The 20,368-nt window shown below is 39.2% G+C and overlaps 3 protein-coding genes across 5 annotated transcripts in view; 1 reads left to right on the forward strand and 2 right to left on the reverse strand.

Annotated features, from left to right (window-relative positions):
* Positions 1 to 8,672, reverse strand: part of LOC112054743 (protein C12orf4 homolog) — a 140,920-nt gene extending 132,248 nt beyond the window's left edge. The window contains exons 1-9 of one of the 3 annotated variants that reach the window (XR_008252100.1): positions 8,436 to 8,672; positions 7,372 to 7,545; positions 6,688 to 6,841; positions 5,758 to 5,979; positions 4,976 to 5,149; positions 3,144 to 3,375; positions 2,114 to 2,291; positions 1,660 to 1,778; positions 840 to 1,138 (exon numbers count right to left, since the gene is read on the reverse strand). Coding sequence is in view for 2 of the 3 variants with exons in the window: in XM_052889117.1 (XP_052745077.1) it covers positions 920 to 1,138; positions 1,660 to 1,778; positions 2,114 to 2,291; positions 3,144 to 3,375; positions 4,976 to 5,149; positions 5,758 to 5,979; positions 6,688 to 6,841; positions 7,372 to 7,545; positions 8,436 to 8,616 (1,653 nt within the window). In the remaining variant the exon portion in view is untranslated. Of the gene's footprint in view, positions 1 to 601; positions 1,139 to 1,659; positions 1,779 to 2,113; positions 2,292 to 3,143; positions 3,376 to 4,975; positions 5,150 to 5,757; positions 5,980 to 6,687; positions 6,842 to 7,371; positions 7,546 to 8,435 lie in introns of those variants that run through there. The other 2 variants (XM_052889118.1, XM_052889117.1) reach the window with 2 other exon arrangements.
* A 2,085-nt stretch (positions 8,673 to 10,757) lies between these two features.
* On the reverse strand, positions 10,758 to 14,302 carry LOC112054737 (myosin regulatory light chain 2). Its single transcript, XM_024094623.2, has 3 exons — positions 14,142 to 14,302; positions 12,203 to 12,382; positions 10,758 to 11,384 (listed from the first exon to the last, which is right to left on the reverse strand). The coding sequence occupies exons 1-3, from the start codon at positions 14,142 to 14,144 to the stop codon at positions 10,965 to 10,967; spliced, it is 603 nt and encodes a 200-aa protein (XP_023950391.1). The 5' UTR covers positions 14,145 to 14,302; the 3' UTR covers positions 10,758 to 10,964.
* Positions 14,303 to 19,829: 5,527 nt separating this feature from the next.
* LOC112055520 (uncharacterized) overlaps positions 19,830 to 20,368 on the forward strand; it is a 35,775-nt gene continuing 35,236 nt past the window's right edge. Inside the window, exon 1 of the mRNA XM_052888944.1 lies at positions 19,830 to 19,989. Coding sequence (XP_052744904.1) covers positions 19,926 to 19,989 — 64 coding nt within the window. The 5' untranslated portion in view covers positions 19,830 to 19,925. The remainder of the gene's footprint in view (positions 19,990 to 20,368) is intronic.

The raw sequence follows: 20,368 nt of genomic DNA on the forward strand, positions 1-20,368 counted from the left end.
GAGCAATCGTGTATGCAGTCGTCAGCAGAGCTTAGGCTCGCCACGCTCCTTCACTGCGGGTTGGCGGGCAGAGTGATAATGTTAAACAGTTTCTACAATAACTCTCAGACGTTATTAACAATGACCTGGACCGATGGCTTAAAGTGCTTTTTGGCTCTTGTACGATGTACGATCGAGTAGTCGAAATCGTACCTACGCAAAGTTTTCTTTTCAAATCTTAGATCCATCGTCATAACGAACTAAAAATATTAGTAGACGAAAAATGAATCTGCGATGTTTGGTTTGAAAAGAAAAATACAAACAATATAAACAACAATTTTTTTAGTCAGAAATCTGATTTTTTAAATTAAATTTTAATAAATAAAACCTCTCTTTCTCATAATACATTTTATTACTGAATGTACTGTACGTTGTTAATTCGCTACAAAACCGCGACGGAAACGGTGCGAATCCGCCACGTTTCCGTGACGTCTTCGCTGCGCATTCGCGACGAGTTCGCGACGCATTCGCTGTGCGTCCGCTCCGCTTTGCAACCGCTAGTATTATAAGGCACTAAAGGTTGCACGAGATTATAGGTATTTCAATGAAATATTAAACAGAATTATTTATTAGACTTTATTCTTATAATCTATTTAATACAATAGGAATGTTTTTTACAAAATACAATTTTCATATATTACATAGTACTTTTACTTAAGATTTAATAAGTGAAAGTATCATCATATCAGCCGATGGACGTCCACTGCAGGACATAGGCCTTTTGTAGGCACTTCCAAACATCACGATACTGAGCCGCCTGCATCCAGCGAATCCCTGCGACTCGCTTGATGTCAGTCCACTTGGTGGAAAAATCTACCTCCTAGTGAAGATGGTGGATAGCAGCGTGGCTATAGGTGTCACGATGGGGTCAGAGTAGAGATCACTGCGTGGTCTTGGCTCGCACGGGGCCGGACACCCTGAAGATGGTGGGCAGCAGCGCGGCGAGCGACGCGAACAGCGCGGGGCGGATGTCGGGCGGCACGGTGGCGCAGAGCGTGCGTAGGTCGGCGCCGCCGCCGCCGCTCGCCTCCAGCACGAAGCCCTTCACGCACTTGAGCACCAGCTCCGCGCGCCGCATGCACCACGCCGCCGTCATCTCCTGCGTAAACACTGCGTTCTGTACCACATTTGGCATATTTCTATTTTTGGGAAGGCTGTTTGGGTTGGCTTTCTATACTTAAAATTAATCCGTAGAGAGGTAAATTTTATACATGAAATATATTTCCAGGGATTAGTGATCGATACTGATGCTAAAAATGCAATTAGTAAAATTTTCGTCTGTCTGTCTGTATGTATGTTCGATATAGAAACAAAAATTCTCGACTTTAACGAAACTTCGTACAACTATTCTTCATACTCCTGGGCAGGTTATAGTATACTTTTCATCTCTTCATAATCCTGGGCAGGTGTACTTCATCACGCAGCGATCAATAGGAGCAGAGCAGTGAAGGGAAGTGTTGGGAAAACAGAAGTTACTCCATAATTTAAGTTAGGGGTAGGGGTAGAGTAGGGCTAGGGTAGGTGTAGGGTAGGGTGTTTCCTCTTTATAATATTACTAAAGATATTTAGTATGTAGGATACTATTTTTCACTGTTGTTAATATATTAGTCAGGAACCTACCTCTGTAAGCTCGTGCTTGAGAAGCAGCGGGAAGGCGATGGATGTGACGTCATTGCAGCACGCCGCCTTCAGGATGTTGCGCAGCCCGAGGATGGCGGGGTGTCGGGACGTCATGTCACCTGCCAAACATAACAGAGTTGATGACTGTTTTTAAATTGTATATAAATTAGGAGTATGCTAATAGTGTAACCGAATGTATCATAAAAATCAATATATTCAAACTTCATCCCTATTGATGGCTCAGAGAAGACGTTTGTGTGCGCTCAATATCCAGAAGTTTTGCTGAAACTATTGGTAGACTCGGAGGATATTGTTTGGGCTCAATATCCTTTGACGTGTTGCTGATACACTTATTGGTAGACTCGGAGGATATTGTTTGTGCTATGTATCATATGACGTGTATGTAGCCACCATTCACGTCCGAGGGTACTCCCCCGCCACACTCGCCACTCACCGCTCTTGAGCGACTCGTCGTCGGCCACGAGGTGGAACACGACGTGCGCGTCGGCCAGGTTGCTGTGCCGCGTCACGAACACGTCGCCCGCCTGCAGCCGACACGCGCCGCGCGCCCGGCCGCGCTCGCGCCCCTCGCCCTCGCGACTCGACTGGCGCTCCGTGTTGCGTTTCTCCACCTACCCCCGAGATGTCAACAAGGGTCGATCAATATGGTGTATAGACCACAGGTAACAAGTTGTTGAGTGACAAATTAACTGAAACATAGTCAGTTTACCAAGACGAGAGACGTTACATACGAAAGAGAGCGAGCAAGATAACTATCGACAGATAGAGACAGAGTTGTACTCTAAAATGTACCTACTCGACAGAGTACATTTTTTATATTGTCTAGTTAAACGTATTGTAGAAAGTTAAAAGAATTAATGTAGTCGAGTTACGAAATTCGAAAACAATAATCTCAACTTTAATTGGGTTTTTTAATCGATTTTTTAGCGGCGAAAACTAGCACATTAGCATGCGGGCCACCTGACGTTAAGTGACCAAGTGAAGAAGATATTTGTAGCAAATGCATTACCGGCGTTTGAAGAACAATGGAATTTGTCATCCTCGTGGACTCATGATTTCGGGGGCGCCCGGATCGATATACTCATGCCAAAACACCCTACCAGAACAGCCCTCTAAGCCGAAGTCCGAGTCTCAGGGCAGACGCCCTTAGGGAGTCGTTCCGCCCATTTAGTCGGCTTCTGCCTTCGGTCCCCATCAGGCGATGCTTCTGCGCTCGCCCAAACCCTCCTGTTGCTGTTGAGGTCCCATTAAAGAGCCTACGGCACTTACACAATCAGGAAGAAATAAACAACTTCCCAACTTCAGGCTGCTATTAAGATTTTTCTTAAGCCTGACCAGGAATTTGGACCGTGGACCTCATTGTCCGCGGCCGAACCAGCTTATTATTGGACCAATGAGGCACATTTCTATTCTACACTGTTGTGACAACCAAAGAGTTTCCAAGAGTTTCCAAAGCCACTCACGGGTTCCGTGATAGCGTCAGTGATGTGTCGCAGCTGCGTCTCCACGTCGGGGAAGTGGTGCTCGGCGGCGGCTCGCGCCGAGCGCAGCAGCGGCGAGCGGCTCGGCAGCGCGTCCGCCAGCACCACCGAGCCGCTCAGCTCGCTGGAGTACAGCGCCAGCGCCGGCTGCGCGCCCGCCCAGCTCGCGCTGCAACGCGTCGGCTTACTGGCGTGCTCAACATTACATGCAAAACTGGACATTTCGAAAATCTGACGATTTGAGCGTAACGTAATGGAATGGTTGGTTTCAAAGTTACAAAATAAAACCCTTGTTTTAGTTAGAAGGAAATGACCTAATTAATCGCTAAAATTTAGTGACAATTTTAGTAAGCCAAAGTAATAAAAACAATTCGGTGCGGGTCGCAATTCCACCACCATGTGACCTGTGACATTGCCAGTGACTTTGGTTCTTTTGCGGATCTCCTTATTTTTGATTTGATCATACAGAGAAACGACAAGCACAATTCGCTCCATCGCTGAGTGTCTTTGAGCCTTCTAATAAGGCCCATAGTAAGCGACCAACGCTCGCATCCGTAGATCATCTAAGCACAAATAATAATGACCAGGAAATTGTTGATTGTAAAACGGCAATGCACGATGGCTTGGCGGTGGTAACCAAAACTTGCGTGACGAAAACCTTCGGGTATAACCGATATCAGGGCTCTGATATTGAGCAGGGCCTTTCCTCCCTCCATGTCTCTAAGTGGATGCCAGGCATATGCAGAATCTCAGTGAATTGTACTTGACATGTGAGATTCGAAGTTCAGCGTAGTATGGCCAGAAAGATGCTGCCCGGTCTGTCGCTGATTACGGATAGTCAAAATTTTGCATTTCAACGAATAAACAAAACGAATGACCGAGAACTTTTTTAACCTTTCAAATCCCTTGACACTCGATCTTTTTTGTCTGGTCATTATGCATGGTGTTTGATTTGATCGACGCGCGCCTTCTCTATAATATTTATAGGCGAGCCGCCCGTAGCCATGGGCGAATGACAGATTAATTTCTTTTTAGCAGACTCCGAAGTGGATTACAAAAAAAAAACCGATGTCGAACAAAGGATGATTCACAATATTTGTCAGGACAACAAATCAAACTGTAATCAAAATAAGACCCTAAAATGGCAGAGAATGACCTTGAGTGAAGTAACGCATTTGTGAACGTTGTGTGTAGGGTTAAAGACGTCTTTGATAGTTAACCAATACTCTCCTTTTCCACTTAAGTCACTCTCCCCGCCTATCTCAAGTAACCCATAAAGAATTAAGAGCACAGCAAGTAAGGTGGACGACTCGGACGCTACGAGCACACTGAAGCCAACCGGACAACGAGTGTCGTATATCGCTACCCCTCTCTAAATCCCTACTCTTTACGAAACAAGTCACGCCACCTAGCGTCGGCACGAGTCAACACAAGATCAAGCGACGTCATATCCGTCCCAGACTACTATTTCCAATATTATATTAATATTATAAATTATAAAGAGGTAAAGTTTGGGGGTAATCACTGGATTTACTGAAACGATTTTGAATTTTTTTTTTTACCAAGAGAAAGCCACGTTTTTTGTGAGTATGAGACAAATATCTTAGCATTCCATGGATTCACCGTGCGGGTGCCGGGTCCATCGCGTGGTAGAGAGAAAAACTCCGAGCAGAGTCCTGAACTTGTGACTACAGGTTGTAGGGTTAAGGAATTCCTTGACGATCTATCAACACTTTCTATATTTTATTCCCGTATTCCCGTAATACGCGGGAGCAACCGTGGGTAGTCGTAAATAAAGAGGAAAGTCAATTTACCCCTTTGCGTGAGGCCTCTGCACAGAGCACAGGTGCATGATGTCGAGCGCGGCGAGGCGGATGTTGTGCGTCTGCTTCAGCTGCGAGCCCAGGTGGATGGTGAAGCTCTCCTCCAGGCCGGGGCTGAGCGCCAGCGGCGGCAGCTCCGCGGGGAACGACATCAGCGGGGAGTTGCTGGACAAACAGTCAAAATAATTGACAAAGTAGAACAAATTAAATAAAATAAAACAATAAAGCCTTCATTGCTGTTTTAATTGTTTTTACATTCAGATTAAATTTTAATTTTCCCATGTAAAATATCGACAAACGGTCGTATTTTGGTTCAGATTATATTTCGACAAATGCCTCCTCTAAAGATTTCCACTCTCTCTTTCCAGTCTTTTGCAGTATGTATACTCTTGATCTTGTCCTCCCATCTTTTAGTCCGTCTACCTGTTTCTTTTGCCGTCTCTCGAATACCATTCTGTTAATAGTCTGACTAATTACAGAAAAAATTAAACGAATTTTATTAATAAAAATCAGTGTGCAGATCAGAATGACCCCACATCAGAAGTAAAACTTTTTTAAAAAATCAAAAATCAACGCCATCTATGAAGCATAACTGCATCGCAACAGGTTCTTAAAGTGTACAAAAAGGGATTGTTTCAAAGTTCTCTAAGAGCACCATCTATTGGTAGTTTAAAATAATCAACACTGTTTCACTATGCCTGCAGATGGCAGCACGGATCGCCGGATTACAATTTTCGCAACGCATTTGCCAACATCGAACAGTAGCTCAGTACCTTGGTGTGATCTTGTCGTCGGTCTGGTAGTCGTCGATGGCGCTCATGAGCCAGGCGCGGTGCGCGGCTCGCTGCGCGTGACGCAGAGCATCAAGCTGCGAGTCCCAGCGCCCCGCCGCCAGGCTCTGCTGCTCGAAGTGCTGCACTGCCAGCTCGTTGATCTCCTCCTCCGTCGTGAGCGTGTTGAGCAGGCGCATCTTCTCCTCCATTTCTTCTGTTTGTCTGTACAAGATACATATCTTACTATTCCATGGATTTACTGTGTGACTGCCGAGTACAAGTGGACATAGTGGGGGCGTCACTCATCAATATTTTATAGATTTGTCACATGCCTATTAAATCACCACAAAATGTGATCCAATTTCAACTACTCCAGTGAGCACACACATGCAATATTTTGTGTTTACTTACATTATATAATATTTTGTATATACAGTTTTTACACTTCCTGAACACACAACTCGACATTGTAGACAATATTTTAAGCACTATTTGTTTAAATAGCTTAGTTGTTTACTATGCAACTAAATGAAATTAAAACAATTAGCCACCTTTGTTTGAATCAGATTCAACGCGTTAGTGACATGTATACTTCTAATCATATAAAATCTTAGGCATCACTAGTGCTATTTTCCGGTATTTGAATAGATTTTACAGCTAAGGTTTTTGTTTTAAGGTTTTTTAAGCTAAGATTTTACAGTTAAGCTATACATGATACATATCACTATTAACACCTCAAAAATATTTAATAATTCAAACACATATATGCATAAATTAGCATGGCCTTCAATGGAAGGTCAGCTACACATGCCGCGAAGTACCCACAAGTAATTTGCTTAAAGCTGTTGCAGCTGATTGCACAATAGTAATGAATTTAAAAAAAAAACACACATATATCTTAAATACATAATAAATGTAGGAAACACATACAGCATTGTTAGCCCCGCAATATCTTCATCCCTGTTGTTCAACATGTCCATGACAATCTTGGCGTAGTTGGCTTCCGATTGCAGTATAGTGTCCAGAGCTGGGGAGTGCACCAGCTTGTGGTATGCTGCAGCAAATACTTCCTCATCTGAAGATCCTATAAGCAGTATTACACTAATGTAAAACCCCAACATCAAAATACTCTAAATGGTATAAATTTAATTAAATGATTTATAATAAACAATAACATCAAAATTCAGATATTGAAAATTATTTCTACTTAAGCATGTACCTATTTATACTTTGTGTATCTTGTCTAGAAAAATAAAATAGAGAAAACTAATAGAAGACATTATTATATATTGCCAAAATATGAGTAATAGAACTAATTTTGGTGCTAATTAGCAGTAAGGTTTTTTATTTTTCTGGCCAAGTTGAAGACTCAATAAAAATTATAATCAAATCACATAAGAGCCACAGAAAGAGACTTGAGCCAATGAGAAAAACTCTAAAAATGATTGGGAAAGGGACTTGTGACCCAGGTTAGTGGTCCCTTGAATGGAATGGTAAGTGTTCCCTGTAAAGCGTATAGCTTTAGGGCATTCTCAACAATACAATGAAGGTCACATATTATAGAAAATTAAATAATCAAAATGTAGAACCTATTTTCTGGGGCTAAATACAAACCTTTCTGTTCAGCAAAGTCAACCACATTCTCTTTAAAGAGTTTCTCCCAATTTTTAACTATCCCTTCAATGTTCAATTCACCATTTTTCAATTGGTCTAGGAGTTTAGCATCTCTCTCATTGTGAAATTTCTTTGTTTCTTCTGACACAAATTCAGCTAGCTTTTCATTGAGCTCTGAAATTGATTAAAAAAGTGTATAAACAATAAACTAAATAAAAATGGCTATGTGGTATACTGGCAAAATATTTTTAAAACCTGCTTAGGGACCTTGGCTTCACAAGAACTGTTTCAACTATTGCTCAGGAAATACTGTTCAATCTTTTGCTATAATATTGCTACATATGACGCACTTTCAAGCTGTTATTTCTGTACAAAACACACCTTCATCATCGTAATCAGCCTATTTAACTGCACTGAGACGTTTAACTGCACTAATACCTATGACATAGTTAGGTAGGTCCAATTTGGAGAAAGAGGTGAGCCGCCGAATCCAACTGGGCCATCAAGCTGAGCTGCATTCGGGAAACTTCACAATATCTTTTCGTCCTGTATTCCTCAGTGTCTTTAGACTAATGTCTTTGAACAGTGTGTGTTGCCAGTGATGACTTATGGTTCTGAGACTTGGTCGCTAACTATGGACCTAACAAAAAGGCTCAAAGTCACACAGCAGGCAATGAAACGAGCTATGCTAGGAGTATCTTTGCATGATTGAATCAGAAATGAGGAGTTCCGCAGAAGAACCAATGTCACCAACATAGCGTGTCGCGAAGCAGAAGTGGCAATGGGCGGGGCATATAGTTCGAAGAGCCGATGGACGTTGGGGTCCCAAGGTGCTGAAATGGCAACCTCGCACTACAAAGCACAGTGTTAGTCGACCCCCCACCAGGTGGACTGACGACATCAAGCGAGTCGTAGAGTTCCTACAAAAGGCCTATGACCTGCAGTGGACGTCCATAGACTGATATCATAATGATGGGTCAGGTCTACCTCTTTATAGGAGCAGAGATATGGAGCATAGACGCTGCTCCATAGAGGGTTGTCGGGCTTAGATCATCACGCCTTACCGTCTTCCAAATACACAGGAATGTGGAACATCTTCATAACTCTCTGGACCAGCTCTCTCGTGCACCCGTTGTGCGGTATTTCTACGGGCACCTCGAGTTTGAACAACAACTCTTCGTTCGTACATGTCGGATATGAGAATTTGAAAGTTTTCGCTGTGTTTTGTATTGTTTCAGCGGTCATTTTTCATCAAAAACACCCACTTTTCCAAATCAAAACAAATTACAAACCACAGATCACTATAGACTTTACAAACTCGTCAACACAAAACGTCAAATAAAGATTGACAACTGTCAATGTCAAATGTCATTTGTTTGACAGATTGTTAAAAATGCACCACTCCAATCTTACTCCAATAAAAGTTCTCTGTCTACGTATTTGATGAACTCTCGGACGAATTATAAAATAATTGGTCTAAGACCGCGAGATTTTGTAAGTTTAATTCTATACATAAAATCTTAAAACTAGCGGACGCCTGCAACTACATCAATTCTGTTTTTTTAAATGCGGTAACCGTGAATTTGTCCGGGATAAAAACTAGCCTATAATGTGCTACAATATCAAATTTATCTCTATAAAAAGGTTCATTCATAATAGATATCTTACGTGCCTACATTAAGCATTTGATACTGTTAAATGTAAAAACAAAAATGGGAGTACCTCTGCATCTTATATATCTAGTACAAAAATTATATTTAGACGGCACAGCTGCACCTGCAGATAGATGGGATAAAGTGGACACTGCAAGTTTGAAGACCAAAGCTGGAGTTCGGCAAGGATGTATTTTGTCTCCACTTCTCTTCAATTGTCAAAGTCTTCAACACAGAAACAGAATATACGGATTGTTCTGGAAATCTGGGACAAGAATATCTGTGGGAGGACGAAATATTTCTAACCTACCCAGACCATACTACGCATTTTGTACAAACTAAAGTGGATATAGAATTCTTGAATTTGGACATGCCATTATCAGATATAATACCAATGAATTACCGCGCTAATCGAAACAGACCAGACCATACAGACAAACGAGATACTGACAAATTAGCGAATTGTGTAGTTGTTCCAACCTACATCTATCTGACGGTTGTGAATTTGAAATCCGAGTACGTTGTGCCATTGCTAGATCGACAATGGACAAACTTAACAAGATTTGGAAAGTTACTCGTAGGAGGAGTACCAAAATCACCAAGGTTCGACTTATGGTGTCTTATCTTTCTAATCTTTCTCTACGGTGCGGAAACGTACCTAGTTCTTGCGTCTAAAGGACCGTGCTCAAGATTGATGCCCTGGAGATGTGATATTGGAGACATTTTGTTGACAGTTGAGGATTCCTTGAACGGCGTCAGAACCAACATCTCTAGTCTCAAGGAACTAAATATGCAAGAAAGATTTTTGTCGACTGTGCTTTATAGATTTTAAAGTTTTTTGGCCACATCTCCAGAAATGAGATTTCAATTGAGCGGTTAGTAGTGCAAGACCAAGTCGAAGGCAAATCATCCAGAGGTCGATCTCCAACATTTTTAATATTGGTGGGTACTTTTAGGGCAACAACAAAAAACTAACTTCAGAAATACTCAACCAGCACGTCAGATTAAGGTAAGGTAGGTGAGTTGATAGCTAAAAACTGCACATTTCGAAAATCTGACGAGCATAACGTATATTGAATGGGAGGGTTTTCTAAGTTACAGAATAAAACCCTTATATTTTAGTTCTCGAGTTACGAGTTATCCTCCTAATTCATCGGTAAAATTTTCTAACAATTTCAGTAAGCTAAAGTAATAAAAACTGCTTTTAAAGTCTGTAGTTTTTTCCCAACCTATAACCATTTAATCTACCAAATGTAATCGGTCCCCATGACGCTCGAGTAACTGCAAATTTAGCTTCCCGGGCTCCCCTACTATAAATAGCGACGTCGGCGTCGTCTGTCTAAATAGCACTAAGTGTTAGCATGAGTCATTCTGTTCTATCCGTATTACGTAAAAGTACTAGTGTTTGTGCTTTTTAAATTCAATGAATGTGTGCAATATTTACAATCAAATTTGTTTTATCGTGTGATTTGTTAATAATTATGAACTATTACCCTAGTTAACGAGCTTGTGCACGCCTCTATAGGTACGTGCTAGTCGTTTAATCGAGTTGGGTGGTTGTATAGTATAATGAGAAGTCAGGTTACTATAAAATTGGCCGTATCGACCTTATTATTTAGTCAGACTTGATTCAAATCTTTATTCAGAACAGAAAATGAATACAATTATGTTATTCGCATGTATTCCATGACGATTCCCTGCCTTCGGAATAATAGGGACAGTTGTACACGTTGGTGGTATAGTAATAACTATATTTTCATTATTATATTTATAAGTAATATAAATTAAAAAAATGGAAACAATAAATTACATAGAGTTAAATGAAATAATAGATGTTCGGTTCGCAACGTTTAATCCGTTGTTGAACCCAGCGGGTCGGGTGGTAGCCCTGGTGGTGGCCCTGCTAGCCCTGGTGCCGCTCCTGGTGTCCTTTCAGCTGCACTACGCGGCCTCTCCGCCTTCCTCCTCCTCTGCGCTGGCAGTGAGCATGGTGATAAGCTTGCCGGTGTCAATGAAGCCCTTATCGTCGATTTCCATTTGGTCGTACGCCTCGTCGACTTCGTCGGCGGAGAATTTGTCGCCCCAGGTCATTAACGCGTGCCTGAGCCTCTCAGAGTCGATTTTGCCGTCGTTGTCGAAGGTCTTGAAGGCGTTGATGACGACGTCGTCCTCGTCGGAGCCGCCGGACATGCGGTTGGCGAAGAGGGTCAACAGCTGGGTGAAGTTGATCGGGCCGGATGCCTCGTTGACCATGTCGTCGAGTTCCTTCTCGACGGCCAGTCTGCCGAGGGAGTCGAAGGTGGCGCGGAGGTCGCCCTTGCCGATGATGCCATCCTTGTCGTGGTCCATTAGCTGGAAGGCCTGGAACAAACAAAACGACCTGTTAATCTATGTGCTAAAGAGGTAAAGTTTGTGAGGTTCCCTGATAATCTCTGGATCTATTAAAGAAACATTTTACCAATAAAAAGCTACATCTTCACCAAGTAATATAAGCTACTAATTCATCTCCATATTCTTACGGAAATGGGAATTACTTGGTTGAAACCGTTAAGCGACGCCCGACGATTTCAACCTTATTTTCTCTAATAAAAGGTTTAATAATTTATTGGAATTTTTGGTATTTGGTTATATTTAGAGATTAACAGCGTTCGCAGACCAAATGTTTATAAAACAATCATGGACACGCGAGCGAATTTAACAACATATTTCGTACATTTAGCGATTGTTCTGATGCATGTGGTAGGTACATAATAGATTCAGAAGCATCTACTTCAGTTTAAATGAATTTTAGGAAGCAAAGAAGTTCCATATGATATGAGGTCAAATGAATTTTAGTTTAAATTCTACATGAATTTAGAAACAACGCAATAAAAGGTTTCATAAAATTATTACGTATCTGATATTTCTTGTAAATACAGGTCTTTGATTTCGAGTATGAGTCTTACTCAAGAAAATACGGTTACAAGAATATATAATACTTTGTTCTAATGACGTCAAAAATCTAAAGAAAGACTTCATAAAATTATTACGATTCTGATATTTCTTAACAAATTCAGCTCTTTGATTTCGAGTATGATTCTTACTTAAAGAAAAACGATTACAGTAAGAATATCTATTCAGATCTAGAATCAAGTACTTTCTTCTAATGACGTCAAAAATCTGAAGATTCCGATACTGACCTCTTTGAATTCAGCGACCTGCTTCTGGGAGAACATAGAGAAGACATTGGAACCGGTGCGCTTAGCCTTGCGGCTTCCTCTGGAGGATTGACGGTCAGCAGCGGGTGCCGCTGCGGGGGCCTCTTCTGCGGGCGCGTCTTCTTTTGCCTTCTTCTTCTTGATCTTCTTTTCCTTATCCGCCTAGAAGAGTAAGGAGTTTGCATTGAATAAAAGGAGTTTCAGGTGTTACTTTTCTTTATTATAGAAGTTGTTTTAATTGGGTTTATTTTCTGGCTATAATTTACAGTTCTTTTGATGATAAGGAGTTAGAAATGAATAGTGATTTTAATGTTCGTCTCTGTAGCTGTTAGGTTTCTTTTTTGACTTTAATTTATATTTTGATTTTGGATGTCTAGGATAACTGAATCAAAACTGGTTTATTATGATCGTAATAGAAATAACCAGACCAACGGACAAATCGGATTAATTATCTGAACCAAAATTTAGAGATTTTTTTAGTTTGAAAAAACATTGGAATATGGAATGTATTAATTCTGCAGTTTAACTTTGAATTAATCTAGCTAGCTTAGTTAAATTATAATACCTAATCAGGTAGATAATTGTTCCTTAAAAATCTATTAAACTCCATCGCTATAATATTCACTTTAACAACCGTTATAATAATTAATCATTTATTATTATCCTTATTCGGAAGATTTAGTCACAGTTGTCACACATTCAGATCCAGGTATATTTTAAATGTTGTTAAAGTAAATACTGTCTTAAGCATCTTTAATAATTTAATCGATTTTATACGACAAAGTTCTTTTGCGTCGTAAAATATTGATTTATCTTCACAAAATTTCTTGGCAAACGCTTTTCCAATATCGATTTCATCCGATGATTGATCTATTATTAAATATCATTTGGCTGGATTCCGAGCAGGCATTCCAAGCTTGATGGAAGATATATTTAGCTGAAATCGGCGCCGGCGTCGGCTTTCATTTGCCCGGGAACAGACGTTACGTAAAACAATCCAAAATAGAACTTGTTCCATTAATTTTTCTAACGCCATTTCCCATGCCAGTTTATGTGAATGATTTTAGATATATCTATTTTTAGTTTTATGTGTGTCTTTTGTATCAATGATTTAGTTAGGAATCTGTATTTTAAAGCTGTATTTAAATATGAAAGTTATTTTATCTCAATATTTATTAAGTGCCTCTGTTTCTTTAGTTCCAAACTTTTTATGACCTATATATATAATTATTTCCTTTACCCTATTCCGTTTAAGATTTAAAATAATTATTGCTAAATATCTTTTTATAAATATATTTATATTTCAATTATATTTTTTCAATTTGAATTTCAATATGTATTTATTGTTTACTGTTATTTTTTAGCTTCTCTAGTAGTTAATTATTTTTAGATTATGATATAGTTGCAATAATTTATATTTTATTTGTTTTGTTATTTGTAATTTAGTCATTGTGTAATTTAGTATTGACTCTAACATTGGTAGAGAAAGTTGATTCTGTTAAATTAAAAATAAGTTACTATTTAGTCGTTGTTAATATAAGTATTTTATATGGACTAAAGGCATCATTAAGCTCAACTATTCATTAAGCACATCTTTAACTTAATGATTTAAAGTTATTGCATTAATTTGAGTCAAGTTATAGGTATAATGTTAACTACTTTCTGGGTAACGCGTTAAGATATAACTTTACTTTTATTTATTTTATTTGGTTTTCAATCATTAATTTTAAGTTCTAGTTGGTTGATATAATCTTCATTTAAATTAGGTTCACTATATTCTGGGCAAATTACGCGTTTCGACACTATGCTTTTATTTATTTTAATTGCTTTCCAATTAACAGAAAGTGTAGGATCATCACTTTCATTAGTCCATTCACTTTGTTCACTTATCACTTGTGTTACTTCACTTCACTTCACTTACCATTTTGTTTAGTTTGTTGGTTCGACGGAAAAGAGACTGTACCGCTCGACAGTCCCACCCTGACTCCGAGCTACCGTTCCCGTTCCAACATCCAAGGGTTCCCTCCCCCCTACCACTTCACCTCCTGGTTTCAATTCCGCTCGATCCCATATATAGTTACCCAAATAGGATCTGTACTGGGAATGCTTCAGAGCACTTTCGTCTGCTCACTGGCACGGCCGCTCCGAATGTATTTAAAAATAAAATGCAGCTGTATTCGAGCTTTGAGTTTGGACTTACTCGTAATTTACGATGATTGTCAGTGTTTCTGCTTTCACATTTTTTTTTAAATATTATAATGGCAAAGCTTTAGTTTGACTGCAATTTCACCTAGTTTATGTAGATTGGCTCGATCACTAGGTACGTCCGAGTATTTAAAAATAAAATCAGTCCAATCTATAGCTTTGAGTATGGACTTACTACTATAATACTTTATTAGTTTTATTGCGTCATGCGTTATGCGTATGTTTTTTTAAATGTTTATCACCTCATAACTTCGTCATTTCTTAAACCAATTTTGAAAATTCTTTTTTTGTTTAAAAGAGATTCTAGATTGGTCCCATTTAATTTTCAGTAGGTAGTAATTTTGTGTTAAAATGAAAATAGCGAAATTACCCGCGTTCAAAGTGATCAGAAGGTAGCATATACGACGTTATTGTTCACTTTTTAATTTGTTTTTGTGATTTTTGAGTCGGTTGAATTTTTTTGTTAAAAAGATTTTATTTTAATTATCTCTCTGGCACAGTTGTTAATGACTTGTTTTCGAACGTGGATCTGAGTTCGATTCCTAGCTCTAAGCCTCCAATTCTGGAGGGTGTGGGTTTGAACCAGTCCGGGGCATGCACCTCCAACTTTTCAGTTAAGTGCATTTTAAGAAATTAAATATCACGTGTCTCACACGGTGAAAGAAAAACACTTGATATGGGTTGATAATGATGATAGTTTGTAGACTTAGATACCCCTTTTCCCTTAACTTTTAGTATAATTGTAAAGTAATCTATAAATTCCCTTGAGAGTATCGAAATGTAAATATGTAAGTACCCACAGCTATATGCGGTTATCTGCGGCGTAAACGGTCGTATCTTCTTTTCACGATTACTTAGTTGATTTTTTTACAGAATCAAGAGACTGTTTACCTTTTTGGTTTCTTTACAAGTTAGCCCTTGACTACAATCTCACCTGATGCTAAGTGATGATGCAATCTAAGATGGAAGCGGGCTAACTTGTTAGGAGGAGGATGAAAATCACACACCCCTTTCGGTTTCTACACGACATCGTACCGGAACGCGAAATCGCTTGGCGGTACGTCTTTGTCGGTAGGGTGGTAACTAGCCACCTTAGTTTACGAGTTCAATTTTAACTCCACACCTCCTAAATAAAGAAACTTGACAGACATACAAAGTAATCCTGTAGGGTTCTTTTTTTCTTTTACAGCAACCTAAAAATATCCAATTGTTTTTAAAATCATCCCCATAGACAGAACTCGGTAACTCGTAGTCTCTCGCTAGCGCGGGATGATCAATCCCCTTAAAAATGATGATAATCAGTGGGGCGTATAATTGTGACGCCGGTGACAGAGCCGAGACGAGGTGAGTGGGCCGAGCTGCTGGCGCGCTATTTGCGGTGCCTTAGTCACGAGCCGGGAATAGCCTCATTGTAATCCATACCGACGCAATCTCACATACCTGCCTCCTGCTACGTAATAGCTCATGGATGCAGGCCTCAAGTGCCCGCTATACTCAGTGGCGTGCATAAGGTCGTTAATCAGGGATTGGTAAGATAATTTAACCAAACCAGGATTTTGCATTGGACAAGCATTAACGAAACATTTGTTAGGGTATTCATTCATTCATTCATTATCAACCCATACTCGGTTCACTGCTGAGCTCGAGTCTCATTTCAGAATGAGAGGGGTTAGGCTAATAGTCCACCATGCTGGCCCAATGCGGATTGCCAGACTTCACACACGTAAAGAATGAAGAATATTCTCTGGTATGCAGGTTTTCTCACGATGTTTTCCTTCACCGTGATATTTAATTTCTTAAAATGCACACAACTGAAAAATTGGAGGTGCATCCCCGGACCGGATTCGAACCCACACGCTCCGGATTCGGAGGCAGACATATCCACTGGGCTTTCACGGTTTTGTTAAGGTATGCAGTGCTTTAATGCTTCTATGAAGTGCATGCCACTGGCTATACCGCAATGGAGTAGCGTGTTGGGATTTTGTTGACATAGGCTAGTTGACACTTTCATTTAATGGGATAAGATTAAACGCAATTGTCAAGAAAATGCTTATTTACTCGTTAGCCCAACCTGATGGTAAGTGACGATGCAATCTGAGATGGAAGCGGGCTAACTTGTTAGGAGGAGGATGAAAATCCACATCCTTTTCGGTTTCTACACGACGTCGTACCGGAACGCTAAATTACTTGGCGGTACGTCTTTGTCGGTAGGGTGGTAACTAGCCACGGCCGGAGCCTCCCACCAGCTAAAAAGACTTTGTCTTTATAATGTTTTCAGAATCTGGAAAAAACATTTACGAGTAACTGGTTGTGATTGTACCCAGAGTTCTAGCAAAAAGGTAAGTATGTCTCAAAGTAAGATGCGTAGGAGATAACAAAAGACATACCCATCATCTTGCTTGGTATCTATAAAATAATCACGCGATTTGTAATGTTCCTTCTCACATTTTTTTCATTTATTTTTGAACGTTTAATCACCGGGAAATTAAATATTAGTGAAACGTTCGCTATTGATCCGTTTGAAGAGACGTTATTTTCCGAATTTCCGAAAGAAGAAAAAGATAAATACTTTCTATGTTCAAAAGTTCTGGCCACCAATAGAAGCGTTTGACATTTTTAGTAATATTTAGATAATAATTTTATACAGATTTTGTAGATAGGTATTATCAATGAATCAACGCGATATATTACTTCTATATGATAAAATTGTCGTTATGTTAGTATATACCTATGTATTGTTTTGTCAGAAATCGTTGTTATATTTACTTGACTTGATGGCCTGGTACACCGTTAAAATTTGGCAGACCTACAGAATTCAAAAATAACTCATTTAGTAATTGACTTCCGTTATCTCAGCGTGACCGACTTCAACGTATTTTTATGTCATTCTAGGTGAAGCTGAAAGAAAAGGTGATAATCTAACCTGTCTATAACCTGTCTATCTACCTAGTGTATAACCTGGAAAGAAAAACTTAAGTGACGTATAAATACCAAAAAATCAAAAAAAAAAAATCAAAAATTCATTTATTTCAAGTAGGCTCAGTATACAAGCACTTTTGATACGTCTGTTAACTATTTGTAAAGATTCTACCACCGGTTCGGAAGGCAGATTCTGCTGAGTTTTACTTCCTGTGTGAAGGTGGAAGCTGATCCAACGGCCTCCAAGCAACTTTGTCATTAAGGAACTCATCGATGGTGTAGTAACCTCGACTAAGCAAATGTTTTTTAACACATTGCTTAAAGTTATGCATTGGCAGGTCCATCACCGTCTTGGGGATCTTGTTATAGAAGAGTACACCCAAACCTACAAAAGATTTTTTTACCTCTTTGGAGACGATATGCAGAAATAACTAACTTATGCCCGTGTCCAGTAAGACGTGGGTTTAGAACTCCTTTTCGTTTGTACAAATTAATATTTTGTCTTATATAGATTATGCTGTTATATATATATTGACAGGCTACTGTTAGTATACCTATTTCTTTAAACTTTTGACGAAGGGACTCGCGTGATTTTAATTTATATATTGCACGAACTGCTCTTTTCTGAAGTACAAATATGGAATGTATATCAGCAGCCTTGCCCCACAACAAAATACCGTAAGACATTACGCTGTGAAAGTACGCAAAATAAACAAGTCTAGCTGTATCAACATCAGTAAACTGTCTTATTTTTCTCACTGCAAATGCAGCTGAGCAGAGTTTACCTGACAGTTTTTCTATATGAGCCTATCTACCTACCTAGTGTATAACCTGGAAAGAAATACAAGTGACATAATTTGGTTGGGCCACAAGTTAAATATAGTTTAGCAGTTTAGTTTTTGACGGCCTCCGTGGCGCAGTGGTGTGCGCGGTGGATTTACAAGACGGAGGTGCTGGGTTCAATCCCCGGCTGGGCTGACTGAGCTTTTCTTAATTGGTCCAGGTCTGGCTGGTGGGAGGCTTCGGCCGTCGCTAGTTACCACCCTCCCGACAAAGACGTATCGCCAAGCGATTTAGCTTTCCGGTACGATGTTGTGTAGAAACCGAAAGGGGTGTGGATTTTCATCCTCCTAACAAGTTAGTCCGCTTCCATCTTAAACTGCATCATCACTTACCATCACGTGAGATTGTAGTCAAGGGCTAACTTGTAATTAATAAAAAAAAGCCGCCTATGCTTAAATACGATAATGGATAGAATACTTCCTTTTTAGGCTCCAAACGCATACGTACAAAAACGAAACTCTTATAAAAGTAAGGCAAAGTTGTTTTTTTATGTCAGGTAATACCTAAATCAGCAGAGTTTCTTAACAGGTGAGCCTGAAAATGAACATGGTCAAATGATTAGAATCAGACCTTTACGCCGCAGATACTAAAGTGAATTGACTGAATTTCGAATTTGAGATAGATGATCGAACCCAGGACCTCATGTTTCGAAACCACGTAAGCTGACCATTGGATCAACGAGGCAACAAACTATTTTAAAACTGCCCCTAAATTTCAACTCCCTATCATCCATTACGAACAATGATTACGTAGTGTTTTCCATTTCCCGCGAATTCTCATATAACGCCAAAAACATCCCACAAATACATCCGCCTAGTTATCGTACAGTTCTTACTTTGAAATAATGGCAGAATTAGCTATAAGATTCTTAGATAAAATACATAAGACATTATCATAGCTTGATTAAGGGAAGAGATAAAATGTTGGGTTACGATCATAGTTTTAACTTCAAGTGATATTAAAAAAACAAATTGAAATTAGAAACAATAATATTGTTGCTATGCAACTATTACATTACAGATATTATTGGCCGAAACATTTACTTTAACAATAATGGTACCTACTCACTTTCTGTTTAATTTTAGATCCAGCTATTTTTTCAAAAAAGCCGTAATGCGGTCTAAGTTGGAGCGCGCTTACCTTATTCACTCTTTTTTTGAAGGTATTAAATTGCAAGTGTGAGATCTTTCTGCTTCATATCAGTTGATAACAACGGATATGAAGCAGAAAGTTGCATTTATCGCATCTACAGAGACATCTGACATCTGCAAAGAGACTACTGGACCTGTAGCCAAGTGGCACGTCGATTCTCTTTCTACAATCGCAAACGCTTCGAAAATACAAAAATGTATGGGAATGTAATTTGCTGTCGACAGGTCACATGATCAAGTTGTCGATCCGATCTGTCTTACCCATACATTTTTCTAGTTTTCGAAGCTTTAGCGTTAGTAGAAAGAGAATCGACGTGAAAACCACGTGCGAGTTATGTATGACATCGGGTTTTCGCCGGCGAAGGCTTAGTTATACTGTATGATAGCTAAACTGTGTTCTAAGTTAAATTATACGTAACCGGTACTTGATTATACTTCGTGTTGTGACTTCTCTCTCTGTCAATACAGCCTTCTCTTTCCTCAAGTTGTTCCATTGACTCACTGCCTTTCACTTGAAGTAACAGAGAGACATGCGCTGACCATAGTGTTGATAGTAAAGTTATCAAAATGTTAACGTAAAATCAAAAATGTGCTACAAATCGTGTCGTATACCAAAGCTGTATCTAGTTATTTCTTTGTTTTTATTTGTAGGTAAGTAACTTTGTGCTTAATGTAAGCGTAATTAAGACTAACTTATGAATACTTATTTTTAACAATTTAAAACAGTTTTTGTGGAAACTTTTCGTGTTTTTATAGGCGACTAAGTATTTTTTTTTAAAGTCCCAGACAGGTAAAGACAGGTAAAGATCGGATATCACTCCTCCTGTTCAAACGTATTGAAGATTTACGGAACTGTTTTTTCGTTTTTAATATTTCTGCAATAAATTAGTGCCGTGTTTTTATTATTAATTCATTATTAATTATATTTCTTTTAATTGATTATTGACCTTTATATATTATTTCCTTAATTTTACAATGAAAATTTATGTTCATTGGAAAACTATTCAACCAAAATACAACTTGAAGGTTA

Source organism: Bicyclus anynana, chromosome 24, assembly GCF_947172395.1.
Source record: "Bicyclus anynana chromosome 24, ilBicAnyn1.1, whole genome shotgun sequence".
Taxonomy (NCBI): domain Eukaryota; kingdom Metazoa; phylum Arthropoda; class Insecta; order Lepidoptera; family Nymphalidae; genus Bicyclus; species Bicyclus anynana.

What these genes read in the sequence shown, in the direction of transcription:
- LOC112054737 (XM_024094623.2), bottom strand. An exon ending in AGGTCGCTGAATTCAAAGAG is followed by an intron (nt 11,385 to 12,202) that starts GTCAGTATCGGA and finishes TGTTTGTTCCAG; the next exon opens with GCCTTCCAGCTAATGGACCA.